Source organism: Hippopotamus amphibius, chromosome 9 (assembly GCF_030028045.1).
Source record: "Hippopotamus amphibius kiboko isolate mHipAmp2 chromosome 9, mHipAmp2.hap2, whole genome shotgun sequence".
Taxonomy (NCBI): Eukaryota; Metazoa; Chordata; class Mammalia; order Artiodactyla; family Hippopotamidae; genus Hippopotamus; species Hippopotamus amphibius.
This window is the reverse complement of record NC_080194.1, coordinates 121457027-121476963: the sequence shown is the minus strand read 5'-3', so window position 1 is coordinate 121476963 and position 19937 is coordinate 121457027. Positions and strand designations below refer to the sequence as shown.

Below are 19937 nucleotides of genomic sequence, written 5' to 3'. Positions count from 1 at the left end.
TAGTGCCAAGTAGTCTGGGGACGTCAGCCAGTTGGGGCCTTGGGGAAACCCTGACTGCTGGTCTGCAGGGTGGGACCTGTTGGCTGGGGAGGGGCCTGGGGGAGAGCCGAAGGAAGGTGTGACCAGCCACAGAGCACTGACCTGGGCATGATGGCCTGGCTGGGGGCCTGTGGGTTGGGCCTGCAGAGCAAGTGATAAGACAGATGGGAAGACGGGTAGACTGGACAGACAGACAGGCAGTCACAGAGAGAGAGAAAGAAAGATGGAAAGGCGGCAGGGGCCCACAGGTAGGAGCTGCCCCAGGCATGCTCCATGTATATTCCCTCCCCCAGCCTGGCTCCTCCCCCTGAAGAGCCCCGGCAGCCCCTCCGAAAGCCCCCAGGGCCAGATCCCGACCTTGCTCCCTACAGGTAGGCTGCCTCCCCTGCTGGCCCCTGGGCTAAGGCCTCAGAGCCCAGACATGGGGTCCACCCAGCCCATCTGCCCCCCACAGCCTACTGTGGGGCAGCGACAGTGGTCACAATCCAGGGGGCATGACGTCGGCAGGTCAGGAGCACACCCAGGCACCCAGCCCTGCTCACTCTGTGTGGCGAGGGGCAAGCCGTCAGCCAGCATGGGCCTCCGTCTCCTCGTGTGTACAGCAGGCATTGCACTGTGCTGCTGGCGGGGGCCGGATTCCACAAGCAGTACGGGGCAGAGCTGGGGACGGGTGTGCCGCTCTACAGCCCAGCACTTGCTCTGTTGCTGTGGTCGTTTGTCCAGTCGGGGCCTGGGGCTGCCCTGGAGGCTGAGCCCAAATGGGGCAGCTAGCATCTGGCCTCCTGCGCTCACTGGCCTGTAGGGAGTGTCCTCCAGCCTGGCCTGGGTCCTGGGTGGGTGGAGACCCCACCACCAAGTGACATCCCTTCCCCACAGATCTCGCAGCATCCAGAGCCCCGGCAGGCCCTCAGCCAAAATCAAGTGCTCAAGAGTTGAACGGCCAGCCTCAGGGGGTCAGTGCTAGAGCCCAGGGTGAGCCTGCCTGCCTCTGGTGGGACTCGCTCCCTGGACCCCACCCTCCTCCAGACCCTGGGGGTCACAGGCCTTACTGCCACACACCCTTCCCAGGCGGAGCTGAGCTGGCTCTCCTGGTGGCCAAGGGGTCCTTGGAGGCCCATCCTGGGCCAGCTGGACGAGGACTCACTGGACAATTTTCGGGGGAGAGGGGCTGTCACCACAGGCTCTGGGTGCCCTCCAGCTCTGGATGCTGCAGTTGGACTCCCATGGGGCCTGTCCAGGGGCTGAGGAGCGATCCTCAGCTGGTCCCTCCAGCTGTCGGTCCCCCAGGGTCAGCACCTCTGCTTGTCTTCTGGGCTGGCTCAATGGGCACGTGTGGCCCTTGATGCAGGTGGCAGTCATGCAATGGCTGAACCCATGCCGTGCAGGCTCAAGGCCCCAGAGTCCCCCTGGTCCTGCCAAGCAGGGGCACACGTGGTGAAAGCTGGGGCCAAGGGCCAGCTTGGGTACCTAGCCTGCCTCACGTCAGCTGGGGAAGAAGCATCTGTGGGCACCTTCATTGCCAGCCCTCCTGCAGCCGGACCTCCCCCTCTGCCTTGGAGACCTGCCCTGTGGAGCTGTCCCTGTCCTGGGCCCCAGGGGGCTGGGCACCAGGGCCACATGTGTGGCAAGCACAGCTCTCTCATTGAAACTGCCTGCAAATGCTCCCCACCCCACAGTGCACACGTGTGGACCTGCATGGGTGGCTCTGCTCCAGTACCCACAGAACAGAAACACGCCACTCATGTCACTCAACCCAGGTGCCATAGTGGGGCCACGTGTGCCTAAGAGCCCTGCAGGGAACACGTGCACCACACGTGCGTGCGGATGTGTATGCTCCCAGGTGCACACGGGCGTGCGTGTGTGCTCACCCACAGATGCCAGCACACGCATCAAGTGCAGGTGTGCACATGTACAAACGCAGGTGCAACCCTCAGGGCAAGGTCATGGCTGAGCCAGGCCCCCCAGGGGTGTGCGTGTGTGTGTGTGTGTGCTGGACAGCCGCCAATCGTGAGCTAAGCCTCCTGCTCCCGTGGGGCTGAGGAGCAGGTGCCCGCTGTGCCTGGGGCCCCCAGGGGCTGACAAGGCAGCGTCAGCTGGTATAGCCCCAGCCCCTCCCCTACGCGTCTGTCTGGCGGGCGAAGCTGCAGGAGTGGGTGGCCGGCAGGGCAAGGTGCTGAGTGAGGCATGGAGATGAGCGGAGACACTGGTGCCCCCACCCTGCCCCACCCCTGCACCCTGAGGCTCAGTTGCAGGGGCTGACGCAGAGCGGGCTAGGACCACTGGTGGCTGGAGTGCCTGGCACTACGTCTACAACGGCTTTGCATCAAACATCTGCTGCCTGGACCTGGAAGCAACCTCCCTCTAGGACAGACAGAGTTCTTAGTGCTCAGGTGAGGGCTGGGGGTGCGGTGGGAGCCACCACCAATGGGAGGCACAGGGCCCCCAGCTGTGAGTCTGGCCTCTGTGTGGCCCTGGGCAGGTAGCTGTGCCCCTCTGAGCCTCCGTCTTGCCCCCCTACGTGGGGAGCTTACTTCCCTGTCTTCCTCCTGGGCCACACAGAGTCCGGAGGCCCACAGGTGCCCAAATTGGCAGCCCATGCGAGGCCGCGGCCCGGGAGCCAGCAGTGTGGACCAGGCTCCCTGATGCACTCCCCTCCCCAGGCCTCAGTTTCGGTCTTCACTGTGCCCGGGACCAGGTTTCACTGGGCATCTGAGGCCCTGAGAGGGGAAGGGGATTGCCTGGGCCGCCCAGTGTGGGGGTTGAAGCCAGGGCTGCACCAGGGCAGGTTGGGGGCCGCCAGGCCTCTCACCCCAGCTGCTGGAGGGACTCACTGGGACTGCCACCCACCGCCCCCCACCCAGAGCTGTCGAGAGATCTGTTCATTGGAGACTCAGCAGCCCAGCCCGCAGTCCCCTGGGCCCCAACCTGCAATAAGAAAGCCGGGATCTGGCCTGGCTCCCCCTCTGCCACTGCCTTCTGTTCCAGAGACGCATCGTTTGTGGGTTGTGCCCCCCTCAAAGGCAAAGACACAGGGCTGCAGCCCAAGGTTCGGGGTCACCTGCCCTGCATGACACCTGTCCTGTGTGACCTTGGTAGTGACTTCCTCTGTGTACCCTGCCCTGGCCTCACCACTGCCTGTCTCCTCTCCAGCTTGACCCGGCCCCACTGCTCGTGACCCCTCTGCCTTCCTGCCGGGACGACCAGTGGGCACCACACAGCCATGGGCCCCAGAGCAGGTGAGATGACTCTCCCTCCCCCGCTTTGGGGACAGTGCCCATGGCCGGCTCCCCACAGTGGCGGGACCACCCTCTTTCCTCCTGAGCCTCCACTTGCGGTCCTGCCCCAGGGCCCTCCACTGGGGGTCCGGGAAGGGAAGGGTCATCACAGATGGGGCACTGGGGGTGGGACTCTTGGTTGAGACAAGGCAGGGACAAGGGGGAGCCATGACTAGAAGGACTGAGCAACCGAGGAGCAGGAGAAGGTGGTAGCTGACCCCGTCCCTCTGCTTGGGGGTCTCGAGGCTCAGACTGTGAGGACAGAGCCATAGGAGGTGGAGGGACACGGTGCACACATGTGGACACTGGTAGGCATGTGTACAGGCCACCACATAGTGTGCACATGCTTCCAGACACACAGGCACATGCCACCAGATACACATGTGTACACATCATCACATGTGTGTGTACACTGCCACACCTGCAGGCACACAGGTATACTGTGTGGGCATGCATGCCACTACACATGTGTACACCCCACTGCACGTGTTATACACCACCACCCATGTACATACCACTAGGAGCACACGCATACAGCGTCAGACAGTTGTGTAGACAGGTAGACACACTGCCACACACGTTCACCTGGTCACACACAGCATGCTCAGACCCAGGCAGGTACACAGGTGACCAGCACCATGGAGCTCCCAAGGTCTCCATGTTTGGGCTGTCACAGGCACACCCGAGACACAGGGAGCCCTGGGCAAACCCGCATTGGGTGCTCCCACACAGGTGCTCACGGCCTGTTCTGTTCCAGGTGCCCTGGTGAGCCCGGGTCTCACCCTCCTGGTGTCACTCACTGCCCACTGCTCTCACCCCCAGGCCGAGGGCACCTCTCAGGGAGGGCTGGATGCCAGTAGGGCCAACCTGTGGGCCAGGTGAGTGCAAGCTCTGGGTCCACAATCAAGTTTCCTGCAGAGGATTCCATGGCAGGCCTGGGTGGGGGGTGAGAAGGAGGGACCATCTCCAGGGTCTGTACACGACCGCCCACGCATGGTCGGGGCAGGACTCCGACTCCCGGCTCCAACATGGGGGGCCTGGGCCTGCCTGCCCAGGTCACTTGCTGGAGATGGCTCAGGGCGGCTGGTGTCCTGTATCAGAGTCACACCCATGTGGCTGGGACAGGTCCTCAGACCATTGCGGCTGGCTGGGGCCAGGGTTCCCCCTTCTCGGCCTAACTGACAATCACTTCTTTTTTTTTTTTTTTCCCTCTTTTGGGCCGTGCCACATGGCATGTGAGATCTTAGTTCCCCGACCAGGGATCAAACCCACACCCCTTGCATTGGAAGCACGGAATCTTAGCCACTGGACCTCCAGGGAAGTCCCGACAATCACTTCTTGTCCTGAGGCCTCTCAACTTTCTTCTTTCCACCCCAAGCTTTGCTGCCCTCTCAGGCCCCAAAGTGAGACTCTGTGCAGGGGTCTCCTGGTGGGGGCTGGAGGTCACTGATCTACCATCAATCAACCAATTAATCAGTTGACTGATCAGGCAGGGCTGGAGGCCAAGCTGGACCAGCTGGGCCCAGGCTAAGGTCTCATGAGATCTGACCCTCTTCCGTGCACGGATCTTACTAGATTCACATCACAAAGAAGGCCTAGCTGCGGTCACCCAACAGGTGCCCTCCAAAACCTCAGCCATCACTGGGACCTCGGAGCCCCACGCTCTGGAACAGGGCCTCGGATGAAGCTCAGACCTTAATCTGGACAAGGGCCACTTTTAAGCCCCACTCACAGCTCAGAGCCCGTCACCAGCATGGCGCCCTCGGGGGAAATGCGCGGTGTGCGTGTGCTGGCGGCCGGAGCCTTGCCATCCACACCTCCTGTGTCTCTCACCCCCACCCCGTGTTGAGGAGTCTGACCTCCACCCCGCATGCTGCAGTCTGGGGGGCCCCCCACGCCCTCTGCCCCTCACTGTCTGCCTCCTTTCTGCCCAGTGCCAACACCTCCCTCCTGCAAGGCTTCTGGTGCCAGCCAGCCAGCCAGCTGTCCCGGGACCAGCTTGCAGCTCTGATCAGGAGGATGGCGACGCAGCACGTCCTCCTCGGAGCCTGGCAGGTCAGCAGCAGCCCCTGCTCAGAGTTCCTGGGTGTCAGAGCAAGGGAGACTCCCTGGAGAAGGGCTTTGGGGATGGGCAGGAAGGGAGGTGTCCCTGGCGGAGGACCCGGGCAGCAAGGGTCAGGACTGTGAGGCTGGAACAAGGAGTAGCTCTCCTGGAGCACAAGGGCCCCGTGCTGGAGAGCTGCACCAATTGTCTCTAAGCTGACCCAAGATGCGCCTCTCAGGTCACCCGACAGACGGGAAGTAGGCCTCTGAGGTGGGCTTCTCCCTCCTCTGGGTGATGTTCCAAGTGCGGCCCATTTTGGACCGTTTCCAGAACTTCTCACCAATCACCCATAGACCCGTGCTTCTTGTTCTTGGCTTGGTGAACGCTTGCCTACCTGGTCTCCATCTGGCACCTGTGGCAGGTCCTCCTGGCTCCCAGGGGCAAGGGGTCCTCCAGCCTGCTAGCCTCTCCTCCACCTGGGCTGCGACAGGAGCCGGCTGAACCCACCTGGACCCATAGCTGACCCAAGCATCACCAGCCCCTGAGTTTAAAGGAAGGAAGGGAGGAAGGGAGGAAAGGAGGAAGGAAAGCTATTGTCTTATTATAAAATTAATATAAAATTAGTAATAAATCTGAAACAACCCCAAAGTAGGCCAAGCGAGTGGGACAAGACGTCCAGGCAGGGGTGCACTGGATAAGTGGACCCCTAGTGAGCCACTGTGGTGCCGTGGGAGCTAGGGTGGGCAAGGGCCTGATGCCGGAGGGGAGGGGGCTCTCAGCCTGGGTTTGACCCATTCCGAGGCCGGTTTGCGTGTGGAGGTTGAGGCAGGAAGAAAAAGACATGAGGTCCAGTGACAGAGAGCCGGTAGGCGGAAGGAGGGAACGGGTGGACGGAGGCAGGGTGATGGGCAGAGGGGAAGGGGCTGGGGAGGGGGCTGGGCAAGCCCACAGCTGGGTGAGGGAGTGACACACTGCCCGCCCTGCCCAGCTCAGCTGCCTGGCCAACCTGGTCTTCCAGCAAGGCCTCCAGGGCGACTTCGAGCTCCACCCCCCAGACCTGCTGCTCTTCTACGAGTAAGTGCCCTGCCCCGCCCAGTGCCCAGCCGTGTGGGCGGAGCATGCTCCCCAGGGGCACCTCAGTTCCTTGGAGACCCCCCCGTCGGCCCCCTTCCTGACAGCCCCGCAACCTTCCCGCAGCCTGACGCAGGTGAGGGAAGCTGACTGCCGGGCCTTCATCCGCCACGCCGCCCAGGGCGACACAGAGCTGCTGGCCAACCTGCCAGACCAGAGGGCTGCCCTGCGGCACAGGGCCCTGGCCTGCCTGGTAGGCACTGTGGGGCGGCCAGGCCGGGACAGGACGGGCAACGGACAGTGGCGCCAGGCTCGTGCTGACCTGCTGTCTTGCAGGGAGGGCCACGCCCGAGCCTCAGCGCCTCCGATCTACTGCTCCTTGGGGTCCTGGTGTGTGACATGGACGCGTCCAGTATCGTGGCTGCAGACCCCCATGTGCTGCAGAACCTGCGGCGCTGTCCCCGGCTGACAGCCGCCCAGCAAGCTGCCCTCAACAGGCTGCTGGCCAGCAGCAGGACTGTGCTCGGGTGGGTGGGGGCCCATCCCTTCCACCCAGGCCTCCCCTTCTCCAGAGGAGAGAGGAGAGGCAGCCTGGGGGTTGATGTCCACAGCCCCACTGACCTCCCACCTCTGACCCAGCTCCCACCCCACTCTGACCCTGCAGCCTATGGGGCATGGGTTTGGGGTGCCCAGAGGCCTGGGGTGGGAGAGTCTCTGCTGGGCAGGCCCTGGGCACGGCTCTCAGGGAGGGAAGGCAGCCTGAGGGGTCCGGGTGCTGCCCAGGACCTGACACAGAGCCCCCCTTCACACACCAGGCCCCCTGGCTCCTGGAACCTGGAGGGGCTGCAGGCTCTGGGACCCCTGGCCACCTACATCTGCCCTGGCCTGTGGATGCAGGTTCAGGAGGTAGGGCAGTGCCCCAGGGTGGGTGGGGCTCCAGCCAACCTTCCAGCAGCCTGCCCAGGCCTGAGGGTCAGGCTGCAGTCACTCTGATGCCCAAGTGGTGTCCCCAGTTGCTCCTCATCACAGAGTTTCTGTCTGGGGGAAGGGAGGAGGGAACAGGTGGCCCTGGTGGCCCTCCCCAGGGTGTGGACTCTCCAGGCCTGCCTGCCAGGCCGTGGGCCTGGACTTCTTCGGCAGCATAGTGGCCGCGTGCCGGGCAGGGCAGCTCAGCCAGCGTGATGCCAGGCGCTTCGTCACCGGCTTCCTCGAGGCCAAGGCCAAGTTGGTGTCCTCACGGCTCAAGCGGGACACAGGTCAGTGTGGCCACTATGCCCTGGGGATTCCGCATCTCCCCCTGCTTGGGGTCCTCATCCCGGAGTGGGGGCACCAGAGGCACGGCATCCTCTGCCTGGACCTCCTGAGCTTGGCCCAGGGTCTGCGTCCAGGCAGGAGGAAGTGGTCAGAGTCTGGTGGGGCTGGACTTGAGATCAAGGTCAGGGTTGACTCAGTCTGATCTAGGCCAAGCTTCTGGCTAGGAGTCAAGCTTGGGAAGAGTCAAGGTTAGGAGTGAGGTGGGGCCCAAATCCAGCAGCAGTGCTGACCGGTTGGGTCCTCAACTCCTGCACTTCACCTCACCGCAGGGAGACCCTGCATCCGTGGCGACATCACTGCGGCCATGCTGCACGACAACCTCTTCCTGGTGCACTACGACTGCACTCAGCTCGAGTCCTGCCTGGGCAGCCGCGTGCTCAGGGCCAACCTAGACCCCCTGCTGCAGCACCCGCTGCCCGCCGAGTGCCAGCAAGTCATCAAGGCCAAGCTGGCTCGGGTGCGCCAGGAACCAGCAGTGGGAGGTGTGTGGGGACCGGCGGGGTGGCCTGACCACCACCTGCCGCCCACTGCAGGTCTACCCAGGCGGCGTCCCCGAGGAGCAGCTGCGGCTCATCCCCTCACTGGCCTACCTCTACTCCCGCATGGAGATTGGCCAGTGGCACATCACATCCAAGGACACAGTTGTGGCCCTGCTGGCCCCGGACGGGGCCCTGGAGAACCAGACCGAGGTGAGGGTGGGGGGCAGGGGGGTGGGGGACCCCCGCTGACTCTGGCCTTGCTGACCCCAACCCTGCCCACAGGCCATCCTGCAGAAGTTCCTGGACCACAATGGCACAGTCACTGGTGCCCTGCTCGTGGCCATTGGGGGCTCCCGCCTTTGTTGGATGAGCCCCCGGCAGATCCAGGCCATCCAGCCCTCAGAGTTCCGGTGAGCCCACCCAGCAACCCACCCCCCAAACCTCGGAGCCACCTCGACTTCTCAGCCAAGGAAGGCTCAGGTGGGGGCCCAGGCCAGGCCATCGGAGGTGATGAGCTTCCTCTGGCCACAGTAACAAAGGATTACAAACAGAGTGGCTAAAAACAACAGAAATGTGTCCTTGCACAGTCTGGAGGCCAGAAGTCTGAAATTAAGGTGTCCGCAGGGCCGGGCACCCTCTGAAACCTGAAGAAGAGGCCCCTTCCTGCCTCTTCCAGGTCCGGGGCTGCATCACCCCCATCTCTGCCTCCCCCACAGCTGGCTTCCCGCTGTGTCTGTGTCCAAATTTCCTTCTTCTGATGACATCAGTCGTTAGATTTAGGGCCCACCCTAAATCAGTATGACCGCATCTTAATTTGATTACATTTACAATTAGGAAAGACCCTATTTCCAAATAATGGCACATTCTGAGGTTCTGAGTGGAGGTGAACTTGGAGGAGACACTATTGAGCCCAGTATGGAGGGCGAGAGGAAAGCTGTGGTTCAGGGAGATTGGCCAGGCCTGGCGTCCAGAGGAGGAGGGGCCGCTGGTCTGTCCATCAGCTTCACCCCCTCCCTCAGGCTAGCCGGGGCCCTGGACATCTCCTCCTGCCCGCAGAGCCGCAAGAACGTGCTCTACGACAAGGCCCGAGAGGCCTTTGTCAGCGTCAGGACCACGGACGCCTACTATCGCTTCATGCGCCCCTACCTCGGTGAGACCCGCCCGCCCACCGCCCCCCGCCCCCCCACCCCACCCCACCCCACCCCACCCCACCCCACCCCGTGTGGGGCACGCCTCTCTGAAGCCCCGCCCTCCACAAAGCCCCGCCCATCACCGCTGCCCCGCCCCCAGGCGGCGCCCCAGTGGAGGAGCTGCGGCACCTGGCCCAGGCTAACGTCTCCATGGACATCGATACTTTCACCAACCTGAACCCCCGAGTGCTGCAGGTGGGCTTGGGGGCTGCCCGTCAGGAGGTGGAGCAGGGCTGGCCAAGCCGGGGAGCCCTAGGTCACGGTCTGCAGACCCCAACACCCCAAAGTCAGAGGTGTACAGGTCGGAGGTGTGGGCCCCAGGTCACTTCTCCAGGCTCGTTCTACGGGGTCTCACCCCTAAGCTAGGGCCAAGCATTGACCCCGCCCCTCCCCCCACGACCCCTCGCTCCCCTCGCAGAGCCTGAGCGTGGGCCACGTGACAACGCTGCTGGGCCAGAACGTGGGGGACCTGCAGAAGGCTCGCAGCCACCCCACCATCAGCTCCTGGCTCCGCAGCCTTAACCGGTCGGCCCTGGGCGAGCTAGGCCTGGACACGGACCCCACCGGTCCCACCGGCCCCGCCCACTTGACCACTGGGACCCCCAGCACAACCCCCTGGACGCCACATCTAGCCCCCACCTCAGACCAGCCTGGGAGCGCAGCCCCCAGCTCGGGTATGCCTGCAGCCACCCTCCCACCTCCAGCGGGGGTTCCCCCTCTGCCCTGTGTGCCCCCCCCACCCCCCCAGACTGCTACTATCTTCTCCTCTTGCGCCCAATCTCACTGTCTGTTGGCCAACTCTTCCCATCTGCCTCCCCGGGTGACATCTGGATGACACTGGCTTCACCCTGCATTGCCTGCTGAGTTAGTGAAGGACACAATCGCCTCCCCCAAAACCTGCTAAGCAGCAGAAAGTGGAGGCTGGGGAAGCTTTGATGTCTCCGTTGGGGCCCAGAAGAGCAGCCTCACTGCTCTTCCCCACCCACAGGGATGGTGTGAGCCCTGAACCTGGGGCAGGGGCCACCCAGGCCTGGGGGATGCAGGACAGCCTGGGGGCTCCCAACTGGACTGAAGGGTGCTCCCTCTGTGTTCCACCTACAGGCAGCCCACCAGCTCACCTGAGGTACTGGCCACTTGCTGTGGCCCTGCCCTTGGGCCTCCTGTGTCTGCTGCTGTATTGGGGCACCCCGGGGCCCAGCTGGGACCACTCACGGGGCACCTGCACCATGGCCTCCAAAGACAGTGCTACCCCAGCACCACATGCAGGAAAACCGGGGCTGGTAGGTGGAGCTGGATGCCTGCCTAGACTGAGATGCAGGCCCTGGGCCCAGGGGATCCGGCCACTTCCCACATCCTAGGGGCCTGCAGGGCAGTCCCTGCCCACACCCAGCTCCCAGGACCTGGAGCCAGACTGCGGACCTGGGTCTGGGCTCACTGCCCCAGCCAGTGGGGGAGACGCTGCCCCTGCCCTCTGGCTTCTTCCAGGTGAAGAGCTGCAGCTGGGGAAGGGTTTTCCTGGACTGACTTCACCGATTGACTTGAATAAAGGATGAGGTGATCTTCTTGCCTGTGTCCCTTTGCTCTGGGCCCGAGAAGGGACAGAGACCCTCTTAGCTGGGATCAGGACTCCAGCCTGCCATCTCCTGGGGCAGCAGTGTCACCAGAAGCCACCCTGAGTGCTGGCCCGGCCTCCGGGGAGACCCAGCAATGGAAACAGCATCAAGAAGGCCCTGAGGGCCCTCCTGCCTGGAGTCCCTCCCCTTTCCAAGTGCAAATAGGAGAGGCTGCAACCCAGGGAACCCTATCCACGGGGCCACAGCCATCAGGGGCCTCCCAACCAGTCCTCAAAAAACCAAGGGGCACCTCTTCAAGGGGGGATGGGGCTTCCTTTATTGAGCTCTGGTGCCCTCGGGGTCAGACAGGGACCACTCGGGCCTACTCCCAGCCAGGTGGGGTCTCCATGGCAGGACCCAGTTCCCAGGGCACAGCAGTGGGCTCAGTTCAGGATCAAGGCCAGGAGCAGACTTAGGATCACAGTGAGCACAGGTCCAGGTCCTAGTCGGAGGAGGAGGGGACCTCCCGAGGAGGCCTCTGCACAGAAAAGAGGTGACTCAGACCCTGGCCCTCACTCTGCCCGACACCACCCGGCTGGCCACCTCTGCCCACCTCGGACGCTGAAGTCCAGAACCAGGTAGCCGTTGGGGGTGCCGCCATGCAGCCCCAGCCCCAGACTGTCCAGGTCCTCCTGAGACTGCCGGGAGATCCACTCCCGCAGGGGGCTGTTCGCCTCCTCCGCCTTCAGGCCCATCAGGTTTGTACCCAGAAGTTTCTGCACCTCAGCAATGGTCAGCGGCTGCCAGAGCCCCCAGACAGGAGTCAGGATCTGCCTGCCTTTCCCCAGAAGGCTGCTGGCCTCCACTGTGTCCACACCACCCCCTGCTACCGCACGCACAGACCCTGCCTTGGTCCCTCCAGACTTTGGAAGGGCTTTGGCTGCTGCTCCCGAGACCCCACCCCACTGGGGACCTCGCCCCACCGGAGGCCCCGCCCTTCTCTGTGGCCATACCAGCACAGCCTCTGTCCGAAGCTTCTTGAATGTGGCCACGTCCATGTTTATGTTCTGCCGACTGAGAGCCCGCAGGTCCTCCGTGGGGGCCCCACCTGCCCACAGGGAGAGGGGCCCCCAAGTGTGAGACCTTGCAGCAGCCCCCAGCCTCACCCTCTGACCGCAGGCTACCAGAAGCCACTTCCTTTACTAAAAATCCCTTTTTCTAAGGAATTCCTGGGCCCCCAGTTTGCCTGGTGAGACCACCTGACCCTCTGGGTTGGAGGAGAGGCTGGACGTGCCCAGAACTCACAGGGTCTCAGCCTACACACACTTGGAGGGACGGAGGGCGCATCGACCTCCAGTCACATCACCAGCCGGCTGCCCAATGGGGGGGAGCCTCAAGCATTACGCTACCCGTGTCCTCCCGGGCTCACCCAGGTAGGGCTTGATCCTCGTGAAGTATTCGGACCCGCTCACGTTCTGGAAGGCAGTGCGGGCCTTGGGGTAGAGGACAGTCATCTGCTGCAGGCTGCATGCATCCAGGTCCTGGGGCCTGGTAGCCCTGGGGAGGCAGCACAGGGCAGGGCAGTGAGCTCGGAGCACAGCACACGCACCACACCCGACAGACCCCAGGACTCACCAAACAACGCTGAGCTGCACGGAGCCCAGCTGCTCAGGGCTGAGGAAGCACAGGTAGGTAGGGTGGAAGGAGGCCAGGGCGTCCAGTGTGGCCTTGTCCAGCTGGCCCCCTCCCCCTACATAGCGTGCAATCAGGGCAGTCACCTGTGGGAGGAGGCAACTTGGTGGCTTGGGGCAGGGAGATACATATCCCCTGGGGCCTACACAAGCTCACACCCTGCGCCACCCCCAGGCCTGCACAATCTCACACTCTGTGCCTGCCCCTCCCCGCCCCAGCAGCTGGTCACCTGGGCATCCATCCTGTTCCCTTTGCTGACTTTGAGCAGAGATTTCACAGTCTCCAGGGAAGTCACATTCCACTTGTGGATGTCCTCAGGGGTGACCCAAAGGAAGAAGTACCTCAGGCGCTGGATCAGGGACTCAGGGTACCCCTGCGGGTAGAACTTCCAGGGGAAGGGACCATGGGGGCCACTGCCACTCCCCTGGCAACTGGGAAGGCTTCAGTAGGGCAGGCAGGCAGGCAAGCAGGAGTCCTGAACTACCTTGTCCAATTTGCGCTTGAAAATGTTCAGCTGCTGGTAGGTGAAGGGCACCAGGTTCACCCGGTCCATCTGAGCGGCCAGCAGGGCCCCGTCCACACAGGCCTCCAGCTCCCACTCCTCATAGAAGACAAGGTTTTCATCCACCACTTGGGCCTTCCGCCCCGGGGGGCAGGCCTTCTCTGCAGGGCAGGCAGGGGGTTGGGGACTGGGCTTCTCCTGTCAACCTCTTCTTCCTCCCACACATGCGCTGAGACCCTGGGCAGCACGTGACGCTCCAGGCCTCAGTTTACCCATCACTGTTCACTCTCCTGCGTTGTCATGACTGAACCAGCTGAGTGGCTAGGAAGGGCCGCAGGTGCAGGCAGGTAACCTCACAATGCTAGCCCCCCACCCCAGCCTCCCGATGGGGCTGGGCACCGTGCTCACTCTCTGTGTCCCGCCGGGCCCTCGGAAGGATGACGGTCAGCTCAGGCCGCTGCCAGGACAGGTCTTGGGACGTGCGTTGCAGCCATGGAGTCATGACACCCTGAAAACAGCAGGGCTGGGACTGAGCCACGCCGTCTTGGCATTCAAGGACCCTCACCCAGGTCCAGAAAACCCTCCCCTGATTCCCCAGAGGGTCCTTACCAGTCCGGTGTCTGCAGCCTGGGCCGTGGAAGCTAGCACCCACCCTGCAGAGGAGGGGACACCAGGCTTGAGAGGATGTTAGGGGCCCCACCAGCCCCTCCCAGCCCCATGCACACCCCACAGGTGTGGAAGCAGAGGGTTAGGCCCCTCACCCCATGGTGCCACCGGCCATGACACCCCACCAGGGAGCACAGGCTTCCCACATCCTCCTCCTGGGACCTCTCTGCTCAGGGCAGGGACAGGAGACACCTGTCCCACAGGCACCCTCAGGTTGACCTGTGCCCCTATCACCACCCTGCCTCTGCCTCCAGCCCCGTAGGGCACAGTGGTCCAGCGGGGATGCCGGACACAGTCACCTCTGGGGACAGAGACAAGGCTAACAGCCTGCCTGGGACTCGAGGCACCTGCTGAGATTCAGGAGACTTCTCTGGAATCAGGGGTACCTGCCCAGGACTCAGGACACCTGTCCGGGACAGTGTTGGGGGGCAGTGCCCACAGCCAGGGGAGGACGTGTAGAGCAGGTAGAGCCTTTCCTAAGGCCCCGGCTCCCTGAGGCCCCCCGGCCACCCTCTGTGCTCTCTGTACGCCAGCGTTCTGCGGCGGCCAGCCCTCATGACTCACCGAGGCTGAGAAGCAGGAGCAAGAGGCTGCCGTGGGTGGGGATCCCAAAGAACCCCTGGCGGGGTCGAGCCGTCTGCAAGGCCATGGTCTGTGGAGGACAGCCACTCTGATGTCCCCCCCACCTCCCCTCCCCACCGCGTCCCCCCACCCACGACACTGCCCCAGGCCAGTGTGGGGCCTTGGGGGGCTGCAGGGGCCTCAGGCCCCAGAGGGCTCCCAGGTCGAACCTTCACAGGCCTCCAGGGTGGTGTCTGTGCCGTCGCTGGCCCTGCTGTCAGGACCAACCAGCCCGCCTGCCCCGCCCCCTCCGGGAAACGGGCCCCTGCAGCTGGGGTGTCAGGTCTGAGTCAGCCTGGCCCCCAGCTGTCAGGGCCCCGCGGGCAGGGCTGGCGCCTGTCCTCTCTCCCCGCAGGGCGGGGCAGGGCGGGAGAGTTTCGTGCAAGGAGGCAGGGATGCCTCTGGCTCTGGCCCGCCTCTGTTTCCCCGGCTCAAAACAGGGCAGCGGAGCAGTTTGGGGCTGGGGCTCATGCTGAGCGACCCTCACCCTGCAGCGTGGTCACCCTCCCTTCCCACCCCCAGCCACAGGTGCTGGGCTTTGTGCAAACCCAAGGCCCCGGCAGGTGCACCAGGCCAGCAGGGCCCACCAGCCCACTGGTTTCCCTTCTGAGGTCTCTCCCAAAACAGAGGCCTGGGCAGTGCCAAAGGGACTTCCCTGGTTCCCTAGTGGTTAGAACTCCAGGCTTTCATTGCCATGGCCCGGGTTCCATCCCTGGTCAGGGACCTGAGATCCCACAGACCGTGCGGCGCCGCTGACAACAATGACAACAGCAACACGACCAGAGGTGACACCCTCCCCACCGCCAGCCCCAGGGCGGGGCAGTGGGTGGGCATTCTGGGGAGACCCCCATGTGCTCTTTGGAGTGGTTTGGGGCCTGTAGACCAGTGTAGGTGGGAGGTGGGTGGGGAGCTGCTCCCCGGAGAATATTGTCCTGGAGTAGGTGGGGGCCTGCAGGAGACCAAACTGCCTTCCACACTCACCCCTCCCAGGGAGGCCACCTAGGGCCGGTGGCATAGACCCATCCCCTCCCCCAAGCCTCCACCCAGGCCTGTGTGGGCCCAACCCCTGGCTCAGAAATAGGTGCAGGACACACTTATGCTTCAGCAACCCCTTTCAGCAGGCAAAGAACCCAGCCTGCAGGGAGTGTCCTGGGAGCCCCCCTCCCCCACCAGGCCCCCAGGACCAGAAGACAGGCCGTTGAGTGGGGCCCCTGCCCCTGGGGTGGGTGAGGCCAGGCAGGAGCTGTGCCTCCCTCTGGTGTCTCCCTTCAGCCCCCACCCCAGTCCCATGTAATGAGGGATACCCCCCGCCCACCGCACCCCAGGCAGGGGCTCCCCCAGAACCTACACAGGCCACTGTGGGCCCTGGAATCTGCATATTTCACACCCCCCTCCCCCCCAGATAGGCCAGGATGGGGCCACAGAGACACCTCCGCTGTCTTAGGGCTGCAGATAGAGCGGCCCAAGTGTGACCTGCAGGGGTCACGTCTGTTTCAGGCAGTCCAGGGCACGTGTATTTGTGTGACGAGGAAACAGTCCCCACATGGCACTCTGTCTCCCTATGCAAGGCTGCTCTGATGCTTCCCTTTCTGGTATCCGGGATGATCCCCTCTCCGACCCTGAGTCCTTCAAGACCAGCGTCCACCTGGTCACCTGTCACTCATTAGCCACCTGCACGCTCCCTGAATACCTGCTTCATGCTGGGCCCTGCACCATGCTGGCACACGCTGGAGCAGGTGATTCGGCCCCTGCCCAGGACCTGGGGGTGGGCCTGCCTGCTAGCATGTGGGGTCTGGGGTGTGGGTGGACCACAAGCTCATCAGAGTGGAGTGTGAGGTAGAGGCTGATGTGTCTGTGACAGAGGAATGGCCAGCTCCAACCCCAATCCTAAGAGTCATGAGCTCACAGCCTCCAGCAGGTATGCAGCTGCAGGACACTAGCGGAAGCTCTCTCCTGTCCCACCTGTCTCACCCACCTGCAGAACCTCCCGCCCCAGCCCACACTCGGTCCCCAAGGTCTGGCCCTCAAGTGGTGGAAAGGATAGTGAGACCACATTCCCTGCCAGCCTCAGTCCTCTCTGGTGAGGGTGGGAAGGGGCACGGATCACAGATTTAGGGGCTTAGATACAGGATCATGTATTTAGTCTGCCCCAAGCACAGAGATGCCGTGTGCTAGCCCAGGGTCACACAGAAAGTCAGGAGCAGCTGGGGCTAGGGTAGAGCAGACCCTGAGGGCACAGCCCTCTGAGATAAGGGGAGGTGGTCCTTGCTGCTCCCCAAGTGCCGCGGGGTAGGGTGGAGGCATCCATGGGGGACAGGGGTGGGGGCGGCCCTACCTCCCCCGGCCTGCTTGTTTGGGTCCCAGTACCAGCCTCTGCCTAATCCCTGCTCCCACCCAGAACCACTTGGCTGAAGGTGCTAAAGGAGGTGTCTCCTCCTCACCTCCCCCAGCAGGCCTTCCCTCATGACCCCATACACACAGGTGAGGCCAAGGGCAGCCCCTCGAGAACCTGGTGCCTGGGCTGGGTGCCGGGAGACCCCAGTCACCTCCCCATGGTCCAGGGGGGCCCTGCCCATGGTGACTCTGATGTTCCAGGGTTACGGGCCAGTTCTGAGCCTCTTCTGGCTCCGTTTCCTCAACCCGGAAGCAGGCGGGCGAGAGGCTGGAGCCTCTGGGGTCTGTCAGGAAACAAACAGCTGGGAGTGGCAGTACTCAGGCCTCAGGAATGTGCGGGTGGAGACCTGGTGAGGAGCTGCGGACTGGGGAGCCACCTCTGCCTTTCCCTCCCTCGGCGGGCACTGGGGCTCAGGCAGGCTAACCGTCAGGTACCAGGGGTGTGTGTGCAGAGCCAAGGCCTCGCCCCCTGGGGTCTTACTCCCCCATTTCTCAGCTGGTGAAACCAAGGCTCAGTGCCACAGAGACGCCACAGTCGCACAGAAAGTCCCCCCACCCCCCGCCAGCTGGTGCTCTGAGGGTCTATGCCCGAGGCAGCAGGTTCCGGGTGGTGGCCACCTGGCCAGGACGGGAGTGAGTTCTGGGTTCAGGCAGCCTGGCGGTGCAGTGGTCAGGTGCGGGGCCGTGGGAACCCACCTGCCCAGGCAGTAGCCATCTCCTGGACGGCAGGTGGAGGCCACCTTCCTGTTGCCATGGCTGCGGGGGGTGGATAACGTGCGTCTTTGTGCTGGCTGTATGCCAGTGTCTGCACACAGGTCCGGACTTGGCCCCACAGCGTTCTTGTGGTCCATGGAGCCAGAGTCCCCAGTGGCTCCCTCCATCCCCTCCATCCCGCCCCCCTGCCCGCCGATACTTTTGTGAACAGGAATTCCCTGTGTGGAATCTGCCTGCATTACACACCTGTAAAGGGTTTCTGTTTGCTGATCTGCGTATGTACAGCTGCCCAGCCTCTGACCTCTCTCCATGGGCTGGGTTTTCTATTATGTGCAATCCAGCCAAATGCTAATTAGTACAGAACTCAGGAAGGCTGCCAGGTGCAAGAACCAACTCACAAATGGAGCAAGTGCCTTAAAAAAAAAAAGTCCTGTCCATAGATAACAACTGAAAAAGTCTGGACAAAATATTTAAAAAAACAATTCCCTGAGGGCTCTGGGGAATGAAGGAAAGAAAGCAAATTTTGTACAGGAATTGACACTTGAGGGAAGATGCCAGCGGGGGTGGATTTCCCTCTGTGGGTGTGGCTTTGTGGTGTGGGGTGCTCAGACACCAGCAGAAATCCCACCACTCTTCTGGCCAAAGAAGCCAGCGGAAAGAGTCCAGAATAACCAGACAGCAGAGAACTCTGAAAAGGAGAGAGCCAGAGGAGGGGACCCCAAATTCTGTGTACCAACCCTACGCAGGCCTCTTGCTGACCCCTGAATCATGCATGTGCAAGGCAGACAGCTCAGATGACAAACTGGCTGAGACTGACCTCTGCCCACCTCCGGAGTGGCAGAGGTCACAGTTCAAGTGTGACCAAGTTCATTGCCTGCCAAAACAGAAGCAGCAATAGGCTTTGTAGGAATATAACAGAATGCAGTGTCTACACAACAAAACAGTCACAATGTTCATGATAAAATCAAAAACTGCTTGGCACAGGGAGGGCTGGGAGATTGTGACCCATTCTCCAGGGAAAAGAAGCCACTGAGGCCATGGTAAGACAGTATAAGAATTATCAGACAACAAGGTCATGGAAAAATGGGTTCTCATGAAAGCAGAGGTAGGAAAAAATGAAAATACTTTTAAAAGAACCAAATAGGAAATTTTAGAAATGAAAAATACAAAACCTGGAATTTAAAGTTTCACTAGATGGACTTAACAGGATTAATCACTTCCAGTTGAGGGTTAGGCGGGGCCCCCCAACTGCACAGTAAATGGATTTTGAGATGTGGAAGGTTCCTCTGTGCCCACTTACAGGAACTGCAGTTTGAGCCCAAAAGACACAACGGCTGCAGTATGGGTAGGAATGGACAGTTCACATCCTGTTTTAACTTTGAAGGCGCAGGAGCTGTATGAAACACGTTACTTTTGTTGTTAAAATGATGGTCACGGGGCTTCCCTGGTGGTCTAGTGGTTAAGAATGTGCCTTCCAATGCAGAGGACGTGGGTTTGATCCCTGGTCGAGGAATTAAGATCCCACATGCCGTGGGGCAACTAAGCCTACGCAGCACAACTAGAGAGCCCTGTGCACCACAACTAGAGGGAAGCCCGCATGCCACAACTAGGGAAAAGCCCGCACGCCGCAACTAAGACCCAACGCAGCCAAATAAATAATTAAATGTTTTTAGAAAATGATGGTCACACAGTACATGTTCTGCGTGTAAGTTCTGTTTTCCCTTGTAATTTTAGGTTGCCTTCATTAAGAAACACTATCAGGTCAGAAGCAAAAGCTAAATTCCAAAGCCATTCAGTGTTCAATAACTCAGGTTAAAGAAACACCATTGAACTGTACACCTTAAGTGGGTAAGTTGCGTGGTGTGGGAATTCTTTCTCAGGAAAGCTGTTTCAGGTCAAGGATCTGAACAGACATTTCAGAAAAGAAGACGTGTGAATGGCTGATAAGCACGTGAAAAGATGGGGGAGATGTAGATCAACCCCCCCCCCCCGCAAAGACACACACAAGAACACTTAAAGGGACTGACAAGTATGTCACGTGTGTGGAGCAGGGGGACTCACACCTGCTGATGGGAGCACAAGGCAGTGCAGGCATTTCTGCTAGGCTTTTTCTTTTTTGTTTTTTTGTTTGTTTGGCCACACCACACAGCTTGTGGGGTCTTAGTTCCTCGCCCAGGGATCGAACCCAGGCCCCTAGCAGTGGAAGCGCGGAGTCCTAACCACTGGACCACGAGGGAAGTCCCTTGACTAAGTTATTTATTTAAGCCGTCTCCTGCCATAAGCGAAGAGATGGAATATCAGTATAACTGTTATCACTGGATACAAGAAGGAGAGCTTAAGGTCCTGTACACTTTTCTAGTCTGTGTGTGCAGAATAATGGTCC

The 19937-nt window shown here is 61.7% G+C and overlaps 2 protein-coding genes across 12 annotated transcripts in view; one reads left to right on the top strand and one right to left on the bottom strand.

Annotated features, from left to right (window-relative positions):
* The first annotated feature begins 14 nt into the window (after positions 1 to 14).
* Positions 15 to 10960, top strand: LOC130860660 (mesothelin-like protein). 7 transcript variants are annotated; one of them, XM_057749162.1, is made up of 16 exons: positions 15 to 2429; positions 3190 to 3275; positions 4137 to 4192; positions 5249 to 5369; positions 6347 to 6432; positions 6556 to 6682; positions 6766 to 6956; positions 7245 to 7335; positions 7478 to 7685; positions 8013 to 8200; positions 8277 to 8432; positions 8505 to 8632; positions 9242 to 9372; positions 9513 to 9607; positions 9831 to 10086; positions 10514 to 10960. In XM_057749162.1, the coding sequence occupies exons 4-16, from the start codon at positions 5334 to 5336 to the stop codon at positions 10768 to 10770; spliced, it is 1950 nt and encodes a 649-aa protein (XP_057605145.1). In that variant the 5' UTR covers positions 15 to 2429; positions 3190 to 3275; positions 4137 to 4192; positions 5249 to 5333; the 3' UTR covers positions 10771 to 10960. The 7 variants fall into 7 exon arrangements, with proteins under 7 accessions (XP_057605145.1, XP_057605142.1, XP_057605143.1 ...); XM_057749159.1 differs by having other exon boundaries at positions 4072 to 4192; positions 6352 to 6432; positions 6611 to 6682; XM_057749160.1 differs by having other exon boundaries at positions 4072 to 4192; positions 7544 to 7685.
* A 329-nt stretch (positions 10961 to 11289) lies between these two features.
* MSLN (mesothelin) overlaps positions 11290 to 19937 on the bottom strand; it is a 31140-nt gene continuing 22492 nt past the window's right edge. For 3 of the 5 annotated variants that reach the window (XM_057747895.1, XM_057747893.1, XM_057747894.1), the window contains 10 exons: positions 14390 to 14477; positions 13769 to 13812; positions 13568 to 13667; positions 13142 to 13320; positions 12887 to 13042; positions 12601 to 12743; positions 12395 to 12522; positions 11979 to 12073; positions 11579 to 11765; positions 11290 to 11503 (listed from right to left, as the gene is read on the bottom strand). In XM_057747895.1, the coding sequence (XP_057603878.1) occupies positions 11409 to 11503; positions 11579 to 11765; positions 11979 to 12073; positions 12395 to 12522; positions 12601 to 12743; positions 12887 to 13042; positions 13142 to 13320; positions 13568 to 13667; positions 13769 to 13812; positions 14390 to 14474 (1212 nt within the window). In that variant the 5' untranslated portion in view covers positions 14475 to 14477 and the 3' untranslated portion in view covers positions 11290 to 11408. Of the gene's footprint in view, positions 11504 to 11578; positions 11766 to 11978; positions 12074 to 12394; positions 12523 to 12600; positions 12744 to 12886; positions 13043 to 13141; positions 13321 to 13567; positions 13668 to 13768; positions 13813 to 14389; positions 14478 to 17536; positions 17582 to 19937 lie in introns of those variants that run through there. The other 2 variants (XM_057747896.1, XM_057747897.1) reach the window with 2 other exon arrangements.